Raw genomic sequence first — 21,677 nt, 5'->3', positions numbered from 1 at the left:
CTGCTGCCCATCCACCCCCATTATTGCCGCCCACACCCCAAAAGCAACTTTTCCCATGACTCACACATGGCAGCTTGTGCACTTCTTTTATTATTAAATATATAAGCAGCTTCCTATTTTTTAAATAGATATTTAAATGACTTTATATAAAATAATTCACCACTTCCAAGTATAAAAACAAAATCTCACAGTGCGTGAGCCAATGTTCCCTCTCGGCTTTCTCAGAGAAAAGAAAGGGTTGCTGTGTAGGTAGCCAGGGGAGCCACCCAGAGGTTGCTCTGGGGCCCCTCACACTCTTGTGTCACCAAGCGCCCACAGAGAGCTTCTGCAATGGGTTGGGTTTGATTTCTTGATTTTTAAAATACTATATGTTTAAGGGTAGGGGGTAGGGGAGGAATGACTTCTTTCTGTGTTTTTTTCTTCCACTTTTAAATACATATATTCTAGTATCAAATAAAGAGTCTATGACTAGAAGAAGGCGCCCCACAGGAAAGTTCTCCATTGTCTCTCCTTCAGCTGACGGCCACAAGGCAGGGGAGGTGGGGGCCAGTGGACTCTCACTTTCAAGGGCAGGAAGGGAAGGTCATGGGCTCCAGCCCAGTGGCCAGGTAGGTCGGGGTCTCTCAGCGGAGGGTCCAGGGCAGCAGGAGAGGAGGGACACTGCAGCACAGAAGGATCAAGGACAATCGGCAGCCCTGTTACCTGCTGCCCAGCTCTCAGAGCCGTGGCCATGGGCTGGCCTAGAAAGCTGAGGCCCTCAAGGCAGACTTGGAAGCAGATGCCTGGGCCCTCCTGGTCCCTCTCCGGCCATGGCTTGCCTGGTCAGAGAGATGGTGGTATGGGGGTGGGGTGAGAGCTGGAGGGTATCACTGCCTAACCGGCTGCTAACAGGGACAACCTGCTCAGCTCTGGGCGCCTGCCGGCAGTAGCCTTGTGGCTGTCTTTGGGTCAGGGGCCTGGTATGGGGAAGGAGATTGGGTTGGGGGTCAGGGGTGCAGATGCCTCCCCCAACCTCAGGGGCATACCCATAATTTCAAAGACCCATTTCAGTCAGAGCTCACCCTGCAGCCTTTCTCTGTGTCTGTCTCTGCCCTCCCCTCCCCTTCTCCCTCCCACTAGTCACTTCCCTCTTGGGAATGTCAAAGTGCAAGATGCAGAAACCTGGGCGAGCAACGCAGCCTAAAGACCAGCTCTAGCAACGCAGCCTAAAGACCAGCTCTAGCTGGCGGCCCAGGCAGTTCTCCCACCCTGATCCACCCCCAGCAGACTCAACGGCCGGGTCAGCAGAAGGTCAGGGCTTAGGGGCTCCCTCAGTCGACAGACAGGCGAGGCCGGCTCAGGCACTCAGTGTAGGAGAATGGGGAGAGGCCAGAGGGGTGGGAGGACGGACAGATGTTCGTTCATGGGCAAGGACGGGGCAGGCTGTTCAGCAGGCAGGTTCAGTATTCACAGTGCAATGGCTTCCTTCATGAGGGGAGCCTCTGCGCAGCCTCCCAGAGAAGCTGTGGCAGGGCTGGAGGGAAGGTGGGGCAAGGCCAGAGCCTGACCTTCCCCTTGGCATCAGGAGCCAAGCCAGGCAGGTCCTGAGGGCAGGGTTGGCCTACCCACCTCTGCCTGGCAACCAGCAGAGGGCACTCAGGTGAGTGGAGGCTGTAGACGCCCGGGCTGTCAGTGCAGACCAGCAGGCCCAGGGGCCTTCTCTTCCTATCTTTTGGGCTGCACACCTTTACAGGAAATCCAGCCGACGCTGTCCCACCCTGTGAATATCATGCTTCTCTCTCTGGAGACAAGTCCCTGCTTGTCGGTGTTGGGATCCCTTGGCACCAGGCGGGTCCTCTGGGCACAAGGGCTCTTCCATTCCTCAGCGCCCACCCTGCTCTCCCACATCCCACAGGCTTCTGGGTCCCTGGCCCAGGTGGTGGCTTTGAGGGGAGTGGGAAGAGGACACAGCCCCTGGGGGCAGATGGTCCTCAGTCAGGCTTGCCAGCCTCCCTCGAGCAGATGGGAGCCTCCAGGGCCCACGATAAACATCAGCAGCGTGGGGGGGCATCCTCCAGCCCTCTCTTAGTCAATCCAGAGTCTGAGGGTGGAGGGCAGAGGGATCCCAGCCTGGCTGCTCTGGTCTAGTCCTGGCAGGCAGGAGTGCTTGCTCATGGTGGGCAGGCCACATTCCCAGGAGAATGGCTGGGGAGGGGTGCTGGCGGATGCTCCCACAATGTCTCCTCCCATGGAGAGACTGTCCTGCACGCCCAGCTGTAGGGGAGAGAAAGAAAGGCTGGTCAGCCGAGTGGGAGTAGAAGGAGGGTCGCTGAGGACATGAGTGGAGGAGGTGTAGCGTTCCTGTGGGCTGTTGGTGGTGCTGCAGGCAGGACTTCCTCCCATCTTTTCCCTCCCTTTCTCAGCCACCCCAGACACCGCAAGGGACCAGGCAGCTTTCTCTGGCAGCAGCCCAAGCCACTGGACAGACTAGTCTCACCTCCTACCTCCTCCTAGGGAACCAGGGACCACAGGGGGAGGTAACAGGGCCCGGTGGAAGTCTGAACAGGCCAGGCAGGCGGTGGGGTTAGGGGGGGCTGTCATTGCTCAAGTGGAGGAATCTGACAGGGAGGGAAGGAGGCACTTGAGTGTCTTTAGACCCCTCCTCAAACAAGACCATCTCACTGGCCTTGGTCCAATGAACCAAGAATGAATCCTGCTAATTCTAGCAAAGAAGAGGAATTTCTCATTCCCACCACCACACCATTTATCACAAAGCGCCACCACACGTGACAGCAGGGCAGAGGTAACTGAAGAGGAAGAATTAGAGGTGGTTCCAGGAAAAGGAAACTCCTGCCCTACCATCTGGCATGCTAATCTCTAAGCAACCCAGGCTCCTCCTGGATGGGACAAGGGACTTGCCTCCCTGCATCATCTATGGGAGTTTGGGTCCTGCTCTCTCCCCACCCCTCCCCCATCCTTTCCCCTTGCCCAGCCTCCTCAGAACGCTTTGTTCCCAGAGCAGAAATCCCCTGGACTCCATCCAACAGTTTGACTTTGGATCTTGTGTGGAGCTTGCCTCCCTGTCTGTCTATAGACCCTACTGGCAAACCCTGGGATGGGTAAGGAGGAAAGATGGGACTACAGCTTCTGGCACCCAGCCCGTTCCCATGTTCTGGAGGGAGAGGAAGGGGGAATCATAAACTGGACATGAGCCAGGCTGGGTACAGCCGGACCACAGGCCCTGCTGGTGCCAGGAGGGAAGAAGGACCAAGTGGGTGAACTCCAGCTCCCTGCCCCTATCTCCTGGTTCCTTGGAGTGGAGAGGCTGGTGTCCGTTGTTTTCTTCCTGAGGGTCCCTCTCTCATCTCTCTCGTCAGAGCAGCAGTTAGTCTTGGGGCTGGCTCTGAATCCCCCTGAAACTCATGGTGACTGGGCTGGAGACCACCCTAGAGCTGGACACACTGATCCAAAGGGGGGGTCTGGATGTGGCCCCTGCCACATCCTGGGTTCCCTCTCTAAGTACAATCATGAGAGGAGGAAGAAGAAAGCTTGGGAGGGCCGGAGAATAGGCAGGCAGGGAAAGGAGATTAGGAGTGCAGAGGAGATGGGGCAGACGGCCAAGACCAAGGGCAGAAGCTGGTAATCAGTGGGGGTGGTGCAGCAATGAGCCACGAAGTCCCCAGGGACCTAGGTCCATCCTTTGCTTACCAGTCCAGAGGGAGTCTGGGTCATCCTCACAGCCCTGCCAGTGTCCCATCTGACCCACTCGCCCATCTTAGTCCACCCTACTGACAAGGTGGACCCCTGGATCACACATGTGTTACTTTCGCTCTTTTCTAAATAAGTTCCCCTGGTTTTGAGCATTTGCCAGATCCCCTGTCTCTCTAGGAGTGGTCTATACCTGTCACTCCACACGTGGGAGGGCCCTAAGGTGCTTGATTGCATATGGCACCGGGTATGATGGGAAACTTGAATGCGTCACCAGCCAGTCAGCTAATCAGCGAATTAGGCAATCAGCCAGCTAGTCAATTAGCCAGTTGGCTCACCAATCAACAACTATCCAGTCAGGTAGTTACCAGCTAGCCAGTTGGTCAGTGTCACGTGGCCAGCTGGTCAGCCAGTCAGTCAGAGTCAAATAGTTAGCTGGTTAACTGGTGAGCCAGAAGCCTGGTCAGTTAGAGACAGCTGGCCAAGATCAGTTCGTCAGTCAGCGCTGAAGCCAGTCAGTCAACATTTATTGAGTTCTTGGCAAGTAGGGAGAAGCGCTCTCTGTATTAGAACCCGGAATAGAAAAAGAAATGCAAAAATATAGAAGACACAGTCCCTGCCCTCAAGGAGCTTACAGCCTTCTTAGGGGTGCAGAAGGTACATATACACACAAAGTAAGAATTTAAAATGGATAAAAACAACATCCAAATAAGTGCAAATTGATATAGTATTAATCAAATACAAAATAGCTGAGGAGTATGAACTGCAGGAGCAGCCAGCGGGAGGAGGGGGACAGTCAGGAAGCTTCCTGTGGGCTGCTTGTGGGCTGAAGGGCAGGAAGGGAGGAGGGCCAAGGGCCACCTGGAATCAGGGAGCCAGGGCCCAGAAGAAATAAGGGTCACGTCTTTATCAACAATGTGGGCGAGGACACTAGAAGGCACTCATCAAGGTGCGGGAGACACACATGGGAGGGCTAGGAAGACAGAAGTAGGATTGAAAACAATTTCAATAGGCTTGGATGATGGGCAGAAACCAACAAGGTGGCTTTAACAAGGATGAATACAAACTCCTGCACTTTGGTTAAACAATTAAGTTGTCCAAGTACAGGATAGAGAAGGTCTGGCTTGACAGAGGTTTATGGGAAATGGAACCAGGGGTTTTAACAAGCTCAACATATGACAACAGGGTGATGCAGTTGTTAAAAAAATACTAATGCAATCTTAATCTGTACGGATAGAAGAATACCGTCCAGATCAAGGAAGGTAACAGTCCCACTGTACTCTGAGCTGGTCAGACAACATCTGGAGCACTGTGTCCAGGGCTGGGCACCACATTTTCAGAGGGACATTGACAAACGAGTGTGTCCAAAGGAGGGCGACCAGGATGGTGAGGGGTCTGAAAACCATATCATATAAGGAATGTTTGAGGGACTTGGCCACATTTAGCTTAGAGAAGTCTTGAAGGGGACATATCAGAGGGCTCCCAGAAGAATAGGGAGGACCAGCGTGGAGGGGGCAGGGAGGCCTCACATGAGTAAGGACTTCCTCACGGTGCTATTGGGAGATGGCGGGGAGCTTGCCTGGGACTGGGAGTGTATGACTAGAAGCTGGCTGATTCCCTGCCAGGGATGCAGAAAGGGGAGGCCCCTGTGGGGTGGGACACCAAGCCAAATGACCTCTAAGAGCCCTTCCAAGACTAAGGTTCTATGGCTCCATGAATCTAAAAGCAGGGAGGCAGAAATGATCTTAGCTGGGGGGCAGGGTCAAACAAGGGTGTAAACAGAGGGGAACTGGCAAGAGATGTGTGTGAGGGACAGACGCTGGAGGGGCTTGGGAGCCAAGCAGACAATGTTGGGTTTGAAGTGGTGGTGACGCAGAGCTACTGAAATTCCCCAGGAGAGTAAAAACCTTACGCAAGAGGATTTTGGTTGCTCTGGCATGGAAGGTGGGGATAAGACTAGAAGCCCAATGCAGAAAAAGAAACCCACTGCAGAGGTAATAGTGCCCGGCCTGAGACAGGGTGCAGGGAATGGTGAGGCAGTGGGGAGACCTCAGGACCCAGAAGGGAGAGTGTTGGCTGGCCCTGGGGGTGGATGGAAAAGGGAGTAGGAGAGAGGGGAGGGAGTCAAGTGTGTGGGCCTCAGGGGAGTTGGTGGCATTGCCAACAAGTTAGGGTGATTGGAAAGGGTGGAGCTAATTTAAGGAGTGGAGAGAGATCTGAATCAGCATCTTACCTGAGGATTCCATCTATACTGGCAGCTCCACCTGTCTGTCCTCATCCTGGGTCAGGGGGCTGCGGGCGGAACACAGAACTGGCTTAAGACTTCAGCAGGGGCCAGGGAGTCAGGGGACCCCCTAAATTTCCTCCTCAACCCCCTTCCCCCAACATGTGCTCCAGCCCTTTCAGATTTAGAAGACACAGAACTGCCTAACCCTAAGAAGACGTCAGGAAGCAGCCCAGACATCTGGGAAAGAAGAGGTGCCCCTCTTCTCCACCCTGCATCCTGTTCTCAGCTCCATTTCCTCAGAGCAAGTGAGAGAAAATCTCCCCAAACAAAGAAGGGGAAACAGACACCAAGACAGGCCCCTGGTGCCTCGCAGAGCCCGCCCTCCCTGCCCCCTAAAACTCTCACCTGTCCTCTAGTTGCTCCATGGGGACATCCACTGTCTGAAGCTCTTGATGGCTCTGGGGACAGGAAAGAGCAGGCTCACTGAGGAGCTGGGGGAAAGTGAGGGGACAGGGTTGCCCAGGGAGTCGATGAGAGAGTTACTCCCCCAGCTACTGAGAAGTAGGGATCAGCCAGAGGGCCAGGGGAGCTTCCTGAGACCTCCCTGCTTACGATGTCCCGTCTCCTCTGCCCAGGCAGCCTGTCGCCTGTTCTAGGGGGTCTAGGCTCTGCAGAGCTCCCGGCGAACACCCTGCCCTGACACACACAGCCTCACTTTCCCCCTCCATCTCACCTCCCATCTGAGTCCTCACCTCACTAGAGCCCAAAGACATTCTCTCCCACTCCCTTCTGACGGGTCTCTTCACATTGACCTAACAGTCTGAGCCTTCCTCATTCTTGAAGAACCCTTCATTTCAACTGCCCATCCTCTGTGCTCAGTCAGCCTCCTGTCTCTCAGCATCTGAAGAACCCAGGCCAAACCGAGTCATCCTCTGACCTGCTCCTCTACCCAGGCTGTGCCACTGCCCCCACAAGACGCCCTCCTCTCCCTCATGGGGCTCTGCTTACCCGCCGCCTCCGCCTGTAGAACAGGAGGCCTCCGACGGCCAGCAGGACCAGGATGATGCTGGGCACCAGCAGGCGGAAGACAAACCCGGGGAGCTGGGGGTCAGCAGGTCCCACGTGCTTCGTCTCATGGCCTGCGTCAGTCAAAGGAATGGAGTTAAACCTGGCCAGAGGCCTGGCCGCCCTCTCACTTGCTCGTCCTCCTTCCAGCTCAGCAGGGCTCCTCCGATCCCTGGTGCTCCTCTTGCCCTCCAGCTCCCCAAGGGGCAACACATTGCCCCAGGAGTGGCTTCTGGGAAGCCTTGGATGAGCAGAGAGGGTGGAGGGACGGCTGAGGCCTTGTGTGCGCAGTGATGGGGTCCTAGCAGAGCCTGGCTCCCGGTGGTCTCTGGGTGGGGCAGACGAACCATCTGTCTTCTCAGGTCTGTAACTCTGGGCCCGGCCAGTGGGTCTCACAGGGCCCACCTTGGGTACTGGGGTGCCAGTTACATCCACCGGTTGCCGGCCCTTTGCCAATCCAGAGAATGCAGAAGATGCTGAGAGGAGGTCGCTGGGTCTGGTGGTCTCTGCCTGGACACTGCCTCCTTCCAGCCTGGAGGAGGAAAGCTCTGCCTCTTGGGGTACCGGACCCTCACTAGCCACTCCGGAGGCTTCTTCTAGGGCCCAGTTAGGGTCCAACACAGAGTCGAGAACATCCTCTGTCCCAGGAACAGGGGCCCCGACAGAGGGGCGGGGCTGAGGTGAACCTGTGGCAGGGCTGCCCTCCATGCCTGGGCTCTCAGACAACTCAAAGCTCTGGCAGGTGCTCCTGGGTGGTCGCTGCTTGGCACTGCCCGGGTCCACTGTGCGAAGAGGCTGCTCACTGGGCAAGAGGGAGCTGCCCTCTGTCCCCTCAGAGTCAGCCCAGGTTAAGCCAGTCATAGGGGCCATGGAGGGGGTGAGGGGCTGCTGAGGGGAGACAGAGGCCAGGTCACTGCTAGGGGTGCCTTTGGGGTACAGGCAGTTGCAATCAGGCTTGGTCACCACATCTGAAAGAACCACAGAGAGAGGGAGAGAGAAAGACAGGGAGAAGATAGAGTCACCAGCCTTCAGCACAGCTTTCCCAGAGGGGGTCAAGAGGGTGATATGGGTCTGGGGGTCCCCTCATCCCCTAACTCAGCCCCGTGGCTGAGGAGAGCACAGGACTGAAGCCGATGCTCATGACACAGGCGTTAGGCAGGGAAGGTGCAAACTGCAGGGTCTTACGGGCAGAGAGCAAAGAACAGGTTTAGACACACAGACTGGGGGTCAAGGTCAGGGAAGACCAGAGAACAGCCCATCCTGGGGTTCCAGCTGGGTAGACACCAAGCCAGAGGGGAGCAGCAGCGAGCCAGGAGCTTGAGCAGTGGCCTCCAGCACTAAGACAAGACATCCAAGCCCCAAGGACACTGTGTTGGTTGGAAAGCAGCAAGGTGGTTTCATGCACAGCCAGGGGCCACAGAGCCACAGCCACAGGTGGGAACAGGCTGGGGCTGGAACGTGGCCAAGGCTTGAGACCTTTGAATTGAAGCAACAAGACTGGACTTGGCCATTGGCAGGTCGCAGGGCCTCAGACCGTGCCCTGGGGAGCAAGGTTGTATGTAGGAGGGCACATGGCACAGGACGCAGAGACGAGGACACGCAGGGTACACATGTGCAGCTGGGCCAGCACTGGGAGAGTTTGAATGATGCTCAGCCTTCGAATCCAGCCTTGTCCCTGGAGGAGACACTCAAGGCATCCTGGGCACTTCTGGAGCCAGGGTATCCTGGTGATCCGTAGCAGGGCTCCTGGAGAAGGGCCCTGACTCCCAGATGGAGCCTCTCTCTCTCATGGAACCCCCCAGGTGTTCAGCCAGCCTGCAGAGCCGGTGGAGAAAGCCTCCATGCCCACAGGGCTCTCCAAGAGGGGCGCCCTTTTCCATTCCCTAATCTCACAGCCACGAGCATGATGCTTCTTGATGCCTTGACATGCAGACATATGTAAGTGTACATGCACACACATGTCAGAAGAGACATGTGCCCAGGACCACCAGAGGTACATGAAGCCACATATGTACACAAAACAAGCACGTCTACACACACAGGAGCACAAGTAGCAGCCAGGCTGCCTCCCGGGGGTTCCTCCAGCCCCTGTCTCACCTCCCAATCCCTGCTCTGTTCCCCATCCCACCATCCCCCTCCACTGCCCCCACCCCCCACCCCCCACCCCACCCCGCCACCGCCGGCCTACCAGCCCCACTTGCTGGCCCTTTTGGTGCTTACCTGGGCTGGGGCAGTTAGCATAGTCATTGCTGCAGTTCTTGCTGAAAATGTTCCAGTCATTTTTAAGGAGATTCTTTATTTCATTAAAGACGTTCTTGATCTTTGCCAGCAACTGGAGGGGTGTCTCTTTGAAAGTTCGGATGCAGGCCTGGAATGAAGGAGAGCAGGGCCCCCTTTGGTGAGGATGAGCATTGGCCCCATGTCTCTAGCTTGTTTTTCAAACTCCCTTGGCCTCTCTCACATCTGTCTTCTTTTTCCCTTTCATTTTCTCCCTCCTCTCTCCCCTGGTTTGCAGCAGAATAGGTCCTAAGGTCATGAGATACGTCATTTATTCACAGATCCATTTAACACATACTTATGTGCCAGACATATGGCAATTACCTGGGAATCACGCAATGAACAAGAGAGGTGGTCCTTGGCCAAGTTGGACATTCAGTCCAGCAGGGCATTGACATTAAATACGTTGTTACAATGTGGTGGGTCCTATGAAGAAGTACTGAATGATCTGGCAATGTACAACAGAGGGAACTAAATGAGGGCTCAGGGGGAATTTCACCAAGGAATCGACTAAAAGATGAGCAAGAGTTAACCAGGAAAGGAGGTAGGGCTGGAGAGAGAGATTCAGGCAGTGGGGACAGACTGTGCCAAGGCCCTGAGGCAGGAGAGAGCCTGAAATGTTGAAAGACTAAAAGAAGGCTAGAGTGGCTACAGCACAGCCATCCAGGAAGAGAGCGGTGGAAGATGCAAAAAGAGAGGTCAGCAAGGGCTGGGTCCAGCAGGGCATTGTTGGCCATGTCAAGAACTGTCAACCCTATTCAGAGAGCAAGGAAAAAACATCTCAGGGGTTGTTGGAGAGGTGGGTGGTGGCATGATAAGACTCAAATTTTAGAAAGATCATCCCGCTGTGGTGTGGAAAATGGCCTGGAGCAGGCCCCGGGGCGGCGGGTCCTTCTCTAGCATTGGTGTCTTGGAACGAAGGTAGAGGCTGCTCCAGCTCTGTCTGCTCATGGGACCCAGGCTCCCCACACTCACTGGAACTCTGAGAAGCTTCACACACTCCTGGTTTTCCTCCCACCTCTGAGCTGCTCCTTCTCAGTCTCCTTACCAGGCCCCCCTCCTCTGCCTGACTTCTAAACACTAGCATTCCTCAGGGCTCGGTCCTGGCCCACCTGTCCTTTCACAGCAGACAAGGCCATGCCTGCCCATGGCTTCATCTATGGCATACTTGTTGCTGACTTCCAAATACCAAATTTTTCCTTAAACTGAGCTGCAAAGGGAAGAACTATGGGCTTCCACTAGGCCATGGAGTCCTTGAAGGCATTGCTGTGTGCCCGCAGCCTGTGCATAGAAGGCCCTTAATAAATGTTCGCCAGATAGATGATGAGTGTACGAATGAGCAGACCCGGCTCAGCTCCATCCCTCAGCAGCTAGGTGACACTCGCCAAAGGGACTATCCAGTTTGGGCTCATTTCCTCATCTGTAAAGTCAAACAGTGTCTCCAGCCTCCTCGTCAGGGGTGTTGTAGGTAAGAGGTAAGCTGGTACTCCCTGGCCTTTCTTCATAAATGTCTGTCTCCTTTATCCCTCACCCCAGCTTCATAGAGAAAACAGGAGCCGTCAGAGCCCACCTGTCTCAACAGTGGCTGCGCCGTCTCTCCTCAGGAGCTTGGAACCCCTTCCCTGCTGTCTTCTCAGGAGACTCTTGCTATGGGCAGCTCCTCCAGCTTCCCTGGCTCCCTCCCTCCCTCCTGGAGTGCTAGGGTGGGTGGCTTGTTAAAATGCAGATTCCTAGGCCCACCCGCAGACCCAGAGAATCAGACTCTCTAGGGGCCTACACTGGGAATCTGTGTTCTAAATAAGCTCCCCAAGTGGTTCCAGTGAATCCTAACACTGGAAAACCACAGATTTAACGCCTCTTTTATTAAAAAATGTTTTCTCCCTTAATCCCGTACTTCCTCCAGCTACCTCTCTCTTTTTTCTGCGCCTTTTGGAGCCATGTTCCTCCAGTGTTTTCTCCACTTCCTCTCGTTCTGTTCGCCCTGATCCACCACCTCCATGTTGTCAAATCCAGAGGACACTTGTCAGCCCTTATCTTGCTTGACTTCTCAACCCCATTTGATAAAGTTACTAGCTCTTTCCAACTTGAAACACTTTTTCATGGGTCCAGTGAGCCACACTCTCCCAGTTTTCTTCTCACCCCTCACACTGCTCCTTCTCAGTCTCCTTGCCAGGTCCCCCTCCTCTGCCTGACTCCTAAACGCTGCGGTTCCTGGGCCTGTTTCTCTTCTCACGGTGGGCAATGTTACACAGTCCCCTGGCTTCACAGATGACCTCCGTGCTGAAACCTCTTACATCTGTATATCATCAGCCAAATTCAAGACCCATATATCCAGCTGTCTGCTTGACATCTCTGCTTGGCCATTTCACAAACATCTCAAGTTCAAAGTACCCTAAACGGAACCCCTGCTCTTCCCCCAAACCTACTCTGCCAGCTTGTCTTCCCCATTTCAGCATCACTGGAACTTCTAGGTGATCAAGACAAAACCATCCTCGACTCTTCCCTTCCCTCAGCATCTCTTGGCCACTGCACTACCAAGTCCTGTTGTTCCTTTTTCCGCGCTGACTGGACCGCGTCCACTTGCCTCCACCTTCACCGCACACCCGAGCCCAGGCCACCAATATCTCTGGCCGAGACTTGCGTCTCCTGCTGGTCTGCCATCTCCATCCCTTCTCCCTACAGTCCATTCTCTGCACAGCAACCAGAATGGTCTCACAGTGTAAGTCAGATTAGGTCACTCGCCTGCTCACCATGGCGTCCCTCGCACTTTAGAGAAAATCTCACATCTTTAAGACCCCAGGTGATCTGGCTCCTGCCTCCTCTCCTTTCTCCCCTTCGCTTCCCTGCCTTGGCCATGCGACCATCCCTTGGGTCCCTGTACACGTTCCTGCTCACCTTAGGGTTTTGTGCATAGCGTTCCCTGTTCTGGAATGTTCTGACTGGCCTTATTGTTTCCTAACTCTTGCTCATCTTTGGACCTTAATATTTTCTTACTCAGAAGTTTTCCCTGCCTTTTTCTTCTTTTCAATTATAGCCCCGTTTCTCTGTCAGAGCCCCATGCAGTTCTTCATGGGTGCCTCCCTCAGGTAGCCCCTTCCCTGGCTTACTCTTCTGCAAAGCAGTCCTTGTTCTCCTACACACAACATGTCCTACTTACATATTTCGTTAACTGTCTCACCACCCCCTAACGTAAACTCCACAAATGCGGGGACTTTTGTCCGTTTTGATCACAACAATTTCCCAGTGTCAAGAACAGTACCTGGTACACAATGGGCACTCGTTAATTATTTGTTGAATGAATAAATAGTCCTTATGGTTTATAATTCAATTTACTCGTGTCCTTGTTTGTTTAATGGCTGCCAACATCGCTTAATTACAGTATAAGCCCCAGGAGGCCGGGAACCATGGTGTCTTACTCACGAAGACATCATCAAGGCCTAGTGCCATGCCTCCTGCATAGGAAGTCCTCAGCAAAGGTTTGTGGAATGAATAAATAAATGAGAGAGTGAGTGAACAATGACATGGGGTGAGGCTAGTGAATGGACTCTGTGCACATGGGCAGGGATGGTACCACCACAGGCGCCCTCTGCCCTTACTCGGTGCTCCTGGCGCCAGGACACTCCTACCTTGTCCTGCTCTTCATAGTCCTTGGTGAAGCAGCTCTTCAGCCTCAGAGAGAGTTCCTGGAGCTGCATGGTGACATTGGCATTGTGGGTGTTGTCTTTGAAGCGCATGGTGTCCTCCATTATGTCTTGCACCAGGGGAAATGCCTTCTTAAGGTAACACACGGGATCTTTCTGTTAAACGAGAACCTAGAGTTTATGGTCTGGCTGACGCAGGCTGGGAACCCAGGCTCTGTGCCAGATGCCCCCCATCCCAGGTGGATGGAGGGCTGTAGCCTGCCCTACCCCTTCCCCTGAGGGGTGGGGCCACACCACTCCAGTTCTAAGGAGAACGCTGCCCTCGGCTGGTCTTTTATCCTCTCTCTTTGGGATCCAGCGCTGCTAGGGATTGGGGTAGAGGGAAGGAAATGTGGGTTCTGATTAGAGAGATCTTCAGATTTCTGGAAGATGAGGCTTTAATCAGAATGGGGGTGCATAGGCAGGGAGGGTTCTAGGGAACGTCTCTCTCTGTGTCTCTGTCTCTCCTCAGGCCATAGGGGTACTGGAGACTATCTCAGGGTCCCAAGAACATCCTCAGTGTTGAGTCTCCATATGGAGATGGTGGTTGCCTCAGCAGAGACTCTGCTTTAGCCCTGTATTCCTAGCACCTGGTCCAAAAGTTTCCTAGTAAATGCTTGTTAAGGCGTGAGTGAGTGAATGAAATCCTGAGGTTATTCTTCGGACCACGAGGTGGTCTCCAGTTGCAACAGAAGTGTGTATGGGTCAGGTGTGCAGAAGCTCAGAGATGAGAGCAATTCTGGGCATTACAGAGATTGTGTATGAGGCACAAAGATGAATAGATGGGGACTAAGGGCCGGGGTGGGGGCAGCTGGAAGGGTATTACAGGCATCAGGAAAAGCTTGTACAAAGGCTTGAAGTCAGGAAGGAGCAGGGAATGGGGGTAGTGGGTGGGGCTGTGTGATGGAGACTGGAGCTTGTAAACCCCAGGCTAAACAACTTGGGCTTTCCCCTGGAGTGAGGGGCCCCTGGCAGGTTTGGGGGAGGGAAATAAAGGTAACCAGTTGGGGGGGGGGGTTCCAAGAGCTCCCCCTAGTGGCAGGATGACAGGTGCGCAGGAAGCACGGAGGCCATTTAGGAGGCTCTTGAAATTGTCCAAGCAACTGATGGGGTGGGGCTGGGGCAGAACCCAGAACTGCTGGGAGGGAGAACTAGCATTTGGTATCTGGTTGGGTGTGGGGTAGGAGGAAGAGGGAAAGAGCTGGACTGACTCCCTGGCTGCCGGTCGGTCTGCTGGATGGAGATGTCATCCTTAAGCAAAGCATGTGACGCAGAAGCATTGGTTTGCCCTCGGCCCTAGAGCCAGCCTGCTTGGGTTCAAATCAGGCCTCCACCACTTACTAGCTCTGCTCCCTTAACCTCTCTGAGGACAATAAAAAAGATTAGTACACCACATACTGATACTGTCAGGATTAAATTAGAAAAGTGCCTGGCACATCCTAAGACTTGATATATGCCAGGCCAGGAGAAGGGAGCTGCAGGGGACTTGAGCCTTACACCTTGGCGCCCCAGACTTGAGCACCCAGGGATCCTCACACCCACACCCTGCCCAGCTCTGGGATTTCTGCTGCCTTCATGCTTTCACATATACCCAGCCCAGAAAGTACACACAGGCCTTGTAAACAGCCACAACTCACCAACTGGTCTGGGTCTACAAACCGAAAGGAAATTTCGCACAAGGACTCCATCTGACTGTCAATCTGTAAGAGAGAGCAGGCCAATGGTGGCAGGGTGTCTGCAGTTCGACTGAGCTTGCCTAAGAATGGGGACGAGAGTTTCTGGGTGGATAAAGGTTTGATCCTCATCTACCTTCCCCCCAACCACACTTGGAAAGACAGAGCCAAGGCTGGGGGAAGATCTGTGCCTTCCACATGCCCAGGGGAGGGCTGTAGAAGAATAAGAAGTCTCCTTCTACCTCCCACTCCATGAAATCTGACAGATGACATCTTGCTATAAGGAAGAACTATCTAATAGAAGATATAGGACATAATCTCCTGTGGGAGGTAGTGAGCTCACTGTCATGGTAGGAATTCAATTAGAGGCTAGACAAGCTCTGGAGATTCAGGATCTGTAGGGGCTGGGGTTAGATGATCTTAAAGCCCTTGTTGGTCCCTGGAGCAGTGGTTCTGTGATTCTAAGCCTCAGAGATGCTGTGGCTCTTGGTCTACCTTGAGTTGCTACACCAGCTACATGCAGGAGGAAAACCATAGGGATAAGAAGGGCAGGGGGCCTTGCTTACAGGCTCTAAGCTCAGGGCCCTGGAGTTAGCCTTAGCCAGTGGTACCCTACCCTTCCTGGCTGGCCAGAGGAATGGTAAATTCTCTTCTGAGCAGGACAGCAGCCATGACAGCATCCTGATTCTGTCCGGCTGAGCCATGTTTGGAACAGCTGACGACTCTGCCAGCCCCATTAGAATGAGGCACGGGCTGCTTCATGGCCTGAGTGAGCAGGCCATCCCAGCCCCAGGGCTTGTGCAAGAGCCAGGGAAGAGAGGGCAGAGGGCTGGGAGTTAAGCAGGAGCCCCTCCGCCAAATCCAGCTGAGGCTCTGGTGCCAGGCTGGCGGTACATCTGGGAGTCCAGGAGCGGGAGGCAATATCTGGACACAGCAGGCAGGCTGGGCTGGCTCCTCAGAGGAAGCATCCCACTGAGGGAGAGCAGGCCTCACGAGCCTTCTTGGAGCCCGCGATTGACATTCTAGGCAATCATTAACCCAGGCAACCAGCTGGAAACCCACCCTGTCCACTGCCTGCAGGGGAGTCAGAAAGGCCTTCAGGGTTGGGGGTCAGAGACCCTGACCTTGAGAAGGTCAATGAGGGGAGCGTCAGTGGAGCTAGGTGGGAACCATGAGCCATGTCCTCCACAGCCCTATTTCTCCGCCTGCAACCCCTCTCTTTGACCCTGCTACCTGGCTCCTGCCTCAGTTTCCGCAGTGAGATGTAGGTAGAGTAGGCATGGCCACACACTCACCAGCTCCTGCAGGAAACGCAGATGTCCGTTCCCAATCAGGTGGCTACAGTTCTCTGACGCCTCCTCGGTAATAGTCCTGCTCACCAGGAGACAGAACAGCAGCAGCCAGGGGCACAGCCATGTCTGTGATAGAGAGGGTGTCATTTCTCCCCAGCTCTCACTCTCCCCAGGAATCCCCATGCCCTGCTGAGGATGGAAAAACAAGGACCTCATACCTACAATGCTACAGGCTCTGCCCCTCACCCCAGGATGCAGCGTTCCCCAAATCCAGCTTTCTCAGGATTTCTCAACAGCCACGGCACAAACTTGCTCTCCCTTGATAACAAACCAAATGTCATCTCCTCCGAGAAGCCTTCCCTGATTAACCCAGGCTAAGACTTACTACACACTGAACTTCTAATGAGGACATGGGAGGTGTGCCTACCAGTCTAAATTCCAATTACACAGGAAACTCCTTGAGCGCAGGACTAGCATCTACCCATTATTCTGTCCCTGCGACATCAAACACTGAGCCAGGCATCTTGTGAGCCCCCTACTCCTCTCAAGTTCATGTACATGCACCAGCTTCCAGACTTCAAGCCAGAGACGTTTTCCCTGGGCCCAGCCCTTCCTCCCACCTGGTTCCACACAGGTCTGGCTCTGCTACTGGAAAAGCCAGGGACCCAAACTCAGTTTCACTGGGAATGTATCCCATGCCACAGACCTTTGGGAACTCTGGAGGTGTGTGTCAAAAGGAGCCCAACCAATTAATCAGGCGCAGCGGTGCCAGCGCTAGACCATGCCCAGCTGGCACCTGCCTAGCAGAACCCATCAGGCTCTGCAGCCAGCCAGCCAGCTCAGCACCTACCTGGCCCAGTAGCTGCTCACCCCTAGAGTGATGGGACTGGCTGGGGACTGTCATCCCCTTCTTTCCCCTCTCCCTCCTCCTCACTCAGGCCCCCTTAGCCCTAGGTCCCCCCTTCTCCAGCCAGAGGCAGAGAAAGTCGCTTGGGCTTTCTTTTGCCAGTCGGAGGTCGCCTCCTAGCAGCTGGTGCCCCCAGATTCAGGGAAATGCTGTCAGGGTGGGGTGAGAGCTGGCACCTTCCTGGGCTCTGGGCTCTGCCTCAGTAATCCAGATGATGAGACAAATACACAAATAAATAGCACATGGGAAAAACAGGGAGACTATGAAACAGCCCACAACAACATGCTGATTTACATATAACTAAAAGCCCAAAGCTTTGCCAGCTCTTACCAGGGAGAAGAGGCCTCAATGAGGCCTTGAAAGATGGGGAGAAGTTGATAGCAGAAAGAAGAAAGAGGAGGCTCGGAGGGAAGAGGCACAGGATGGCCCAGTGCTATTCAACACAGGGATCCAGTGAGGGTCCTGGCCTGACCCGGGGGAGGGAGAGCGTGGAGGAGGGAGCACAGTTGTGGGGGGAACTTCACACTCTGTTGGGCAGTTGAGGAGGTAGCCCTGGGTGGGAATGGCTTCCCAGGCCCTTAGGAACCTCCGGATCAGGACCCATTGGAGGAAAGTGGGCCCTGCAGAAGGTATGTGTCTGCCCCAAGCAGGCTGCCCCTGGGGCTCAGCACCCCGAGTGTAAATGGTATCAAGGAAAGGGCCCATGGGGAAGCGGATGCTCAGGAAGACAACCCTGCCACAGGCACTTCAAGATTTGATGTTTGAGGACAGCAAGGTGAGGGCAATGCTTAACTCCAAGAGCTGCCTGGCCTTGGGAGCTATTTCAGGCATCGGTGTGGGAAGAGCGCAGTTACTATGTGGGAGGCTGACTTTGAAGGTGGCCAAAGGGGACCACCCCTGCACCTGGGGCCCCAGTTTTGCCTCAGAGGAGGACCTGGACAGGCACCCAAGGGTTAACACTCTAGCTTGCATCTGGCTGGGCTGGCTTTTCTCCCACTCCTTTCTTCCTCCCACCCACTAGCCTCAGCCTCTGGGGCAGCCAGGAAGGAATCTCTGCTGCAGGCTCAGAGAGATGCTGGGGCATCACAGCCGCGCTGTTCATCCTCACCTGCCTCCCATCCTCTTCCCTCTTCCCCATCAACAAGGTCCCTGGAGAGACCTTGGCATGCGTGGACCCTCAGGTTGCCTCTGTCTAAAACCAGCCCTCTCTTCTTTCCACCTTTACTTTCCTCATCGTCTCACCTCCAGCCCCCTTTTCATCTTTGTCTTGTTGCCTATCAGCTTACCCTTCCCACTCTCCCCTCTCAACCCTATCTCCTCTCTCTCAGCTGGGCTTTTCCTCCCCTGTGGAGCTGCTCTTCCTTCTCCCTCTCATCCCACCTGCAACCCCCTACCTCACCTCCCAAATATTTTTCCACTTCTCTCCCCGGGGGTTTCTCCTCCCATCGTCCTCCAGGTTCCTCAGAAGCAAACCCATGGGGAGAACACTCACTGTTCATTAACAGTGCCACCCTGCACTTTCTAGAAGCTACAGCAGCTACTGCCTATTGTTGGCACAGGATATTCCCCACGCAGTCCTGAGCCCCGTCCCTGTCCACAACTGCACATCACCAAACCTTCTTTTCACCTTCCTCTACCACTGCCAAGCCCAGGATCTCCTCAACTGACTGATCGAGATCCTGCAAATAAAAAAGATTCAGCCCTGGGCTCTGGTCCCCCCAAAACAGACTTGATTCAGCCACCAGAGTCCGCAACAGCTCCTGCCTGTGAGCTGGAACAAGTAGTGGCTTGTCGGTCTCCCTCCTTCTGCCAGCAGGTTCCTGGGCACAGACCTTGGCATTCTATAAGCCGGATGACGCCTAAACTTTCCCCATCCAGAAGTGCCCACTCCCCAGAAGGGCCTGGAAGTATGTGGGCGGCTGCTGAGGAAGATGCCCACCTGCAAAGGCACCCCACTCAGGGCACAGCCCCTCCGCCTGTCGCTTGGCGCGGTGGTCGGTCAGAAGGGAGAAAGGCAGGGACTCCCCTGTCTGACACCGAGCCTTTGCCCGCGGCTGCCAACCCTCTCTCCTACCAGCGGGTGGCTCAGTGTGCCCCTCCGTGCAATGGGGTGAACAGTCTTCCCTTTTCCAGGGAAGTGCTGCAGCCCCGGGAGCAGCTGCAGGGTCCAGTGCGGCTCCAGCCCGAGCGCACCCGGGGCCCCAGGCAGTTCGCACGCAAAGATGGGAAGGAAACTGGAGCCCGCGGCCGCGGCGGGAGAGCCTCGGTAGGCGGCGCGCCGGGGCAGTCGGTTCCGAGCGGCCGCATCGGCCGAGGAGCTCGTGCCCCAGGCGGGCCGGGCCCCGCGCCCCGCGCCCCGCGCCGCGGCCGCCACTTACCGTGGGAGGGCAGCGCCCGGCGGCGCCCCGCGCGGTCATGCGGGCAGCTGGGTCCCGGCCGGGCGCGTTGGCCGCCCGCGCTCGCTCGCTCGCTCGCCGGCTGCTGCAGAGCCCGCGCCCTGGCCGAGGGCCGCGCCGCTGTCCCGGAGTGCGGAGAGACGGACGGCGGCGCCGAGAGAACCCAGGCAAACTTTCACTTTCCCCAAGCCCGACTCCACTGGCCAGCTCCTCGGCACAGCCTTTTAAGCGGACTTTGTGGGGCATGTGGTTTACGGGAAATCACCCTGGACAGGCGCCAGACACACACACACACACACACACACACATACACACGCGCGCGCGCACTGACACAGACACACACACTCCAGAGGCCCACTGAACCGCCTCCCCTCCCCCACCCCTCGGGCTGGTCTTCTCCGCCTGTCGTCCCAGTCGCCCTGTTTTCCGTGCTCGACTCCGAAGCCTTCGGGGAAAGTAACGCGGGCTCCCCGCCTCCCCCGTTCCACGAGCGGGTTTGGACAGAGCTTTTCCTTTCCTTCCGCGCTCTCCAAGCGGATCCAGTGCTCTCTTTCTAATATTCTCCTCAAGGGACTTTCCCTCTGGGCCTGAAAATTCCCAAATCTAAGCAGGAAATAGACTGAGAGCAGGGGCCAGCGCTGATAACTGGGGCCTCCTTCCCGCCCCCCACCCCCCCGCCGCCCCGCCCTGTGCAGGCTGCAGCACCTTGTGCAGCCTGCGTCAGCGGCTTCGCAGGCAGCCTCTTCCTTCCAGTGCAGCCCCCAAGTAGCCCACCCAGCCTCTTGTCTCCCATCCTGGGGGCAGGGTACAGACAGCGAGGCTAGCTACCTGACCAGGAGGGGAAGGACTGTGTCCTGTGACAAGGAGTTGGGAGGCTCTCCTATGGGCCAGGAGACACTCTGGGCACTTGACCTTCGGGTGATGTAAACGCTGGCTGGTACCCGCTCCCTCTTGACTGCCAAAACCTGGGGTGATTCGCACCTGGGTCCTAGGTTTCCCTTGATGCTTTCAGAAATGCCTTCACTGAGATAATTAATTCTATTTTATCTTTACATGAGAATGAATCTAAAAGAGCCTAGTAAGATGAGCCTATTAATTATAAAGTCAATGTCAGGAGCTTTTTCTCTCTTCCAAAAATTTATTGTGATCAATATTTCAATCTCTCTGTGAGGCCACCCTCCACCCCACCCCCTACTCCCCCAGGATAAACGTCATCCCTAGATATCTGTGGGGGAATTGGTTCTAGGAACCCTCCCGCAAACCCAAATCCGCAGATGCTCAGGTCCCTTGTGAAAACCGCATAGTATTTGCATAGAACCTACGCATACCCTCTCATATATTTTAAATCATCTCTAGATTACTTAAATACCTAATACAATATAAATGCTATGTAAATAGTTATACTGTATTATTTAGAGAATAATGACAAGAAGAAAAGTCTGTCCGAGCTCAATACAGACACAATCATCATAGGCCTTCTGATCTGCAGTTGGTTGAATCCCCTTGATTGCAAACGGTGGATATCAAGGGCCTGGTATGGTATGATGGCCCATATGACACGTGACCTTGTCTAGAAGGGGCATCTCTTGTCACTTGCTCTAGCCCCAAGCAGTAATTGTACATCCGCAAGCCCTTGCTCATACTGGTCCCTCTGCTTGGAATGCTTCTTTCCCCGTTTGTATTTAAGGCAAACTCCTTGTCCTTCAAGGTTGAAATCACACAGCATCCTCCACCAGCAAAGCCTTCGACTCCAGGCAGATCAATGATTCCCTTTCCTGTGCTCCCACTGGACTTGGCTCCTTCCTTCATGGTGGCTCTGAGAAAGTTGTGTCATTCATTCATTCTCCACATTATTCTAAAAAGTATTTAGATAGTCCTGATAGTTATATTCTGCTCCCCCCTGGACTGAGACTTCCTCCACGTTCACCTGCCTCAGAATCAACAGCGCCTAGCACATCACAGGTACCCACTTAATAGTGATTGCGTCCAATGAAGCCATTAGAAAATCATTCATTCATTTGACAAATGTGCACCATTTGGCTACTATGTGCCAGGCACTGTGCTAAACCTGGGGATATGATGATTGACATGCTGACATGGTCCCTGCTTTCATGGGCTTGGGGGCAGTTAGAGATAAGGAGTGTGGGGCAGCGATGGATGCTCAGAGCCTGGAGGAAGGAAGGCAAGAGAACAGCCCAGCCAGAGGAAGGAGGTTGAAGTCTTACTTCCCCTGGGGTGTGTTTTGTCAAGTGGTCCCTGTACAATAACGGTTTAAGATAATGTGTTGACACCACAGTTCTTAGGACTGATAAGAGGTTAGAGGAGATAAAGCTCTTGACTTGTTGAGAAGGAAGTCAAATTTTACCTGATCCCTCCTTCGCCAACCCTCCCCCACCCTGGGCTCACTGAGGCCCATGTGAAAACCCAGCTTTGTCTCCAGAAGGCAGCCATCCTGCCTGTCAGCCCAAGGCTT

General features: G+C 54.7%; 1 protein-coding gene across 9 annotated transcripts; it reads right to left on the bottom strand.

Moving 5' to 3' along the window:
* Positions 1-70: 70 nt before the first annotated feature.
* CSF1 (colony stimulating factor 1) lies at positions 71-19,780 on the bottom strand. 9 transcript variants are annotated; one of them, XM_046645635.1, is made up of 10 exons: positions 19,187-19,297; positions 16,120-16,219; positions 15,905-16,027; positions 14,574-14,636; positions 12,883-13,053; positions 9,200-9,347; positions 6,923-7,947; positions 6,320-6,405; positions 5,921-5,979; positions 71-2,253 (listed from the first exon to the last, which is right to left on the bottom strand). In XM_046645635.1, the coding sequence occupies exons 4-9, from the start codon at positions 14,622-14,624 to the stop codon at positions 5,934-5,936; spliced, it is 1,527 nt and encodes a 508-aa protein (XP_046501591.1). In that variant the 5' UTR covers positions 14,625-14,636; positions 15,905-16,027; positions 16,120-16,219; positions 19,187-19,297; the 3' UTR covers positions 71-2,253; positions 5,921-5,933. The 9 variants fall into 9 exon arrangements, with proteins under 9 accessions (XP_046501591.1, XP_046501584.1, XP_046501583.1 ...); XM_046645628.1 differs by lacking the exon at positions 16,120-16,219 and having other exon boundaries at positions 71-2,256; positions 5,923-5,979; positions 15,905-16,090; positions 19,187-19,780; XM_046645627.1 differs by lacking the exon at positions 16,120-16,219 and having other exon boundaries at positions 15,905-16,090; positions 19,187-19,779.
* Between the last annotated feature and the right edge of the window lie 1,897 nt (positions 19,781-21,677).

This window comes from Equus quagga, chromosome 18 (genome assembly GCF_021613505.1).
Source record: "Equus quagga isolate Etosha38 chromosome 18, UCLA_HA_Equagga_1.0, whole genome shotgun sequence".
NCBI classification, from domain to species: domain Eukaryota; kingdom Metazoa; phylum Chordata; class Mammalia; order Perissodactyla; family Equidae; genus Equus; species Equus quagga.
Note: the sequence above shows the minus strand (reverse complement) of the source record. Positions and strands in the feature narration are given on the sequence as shown.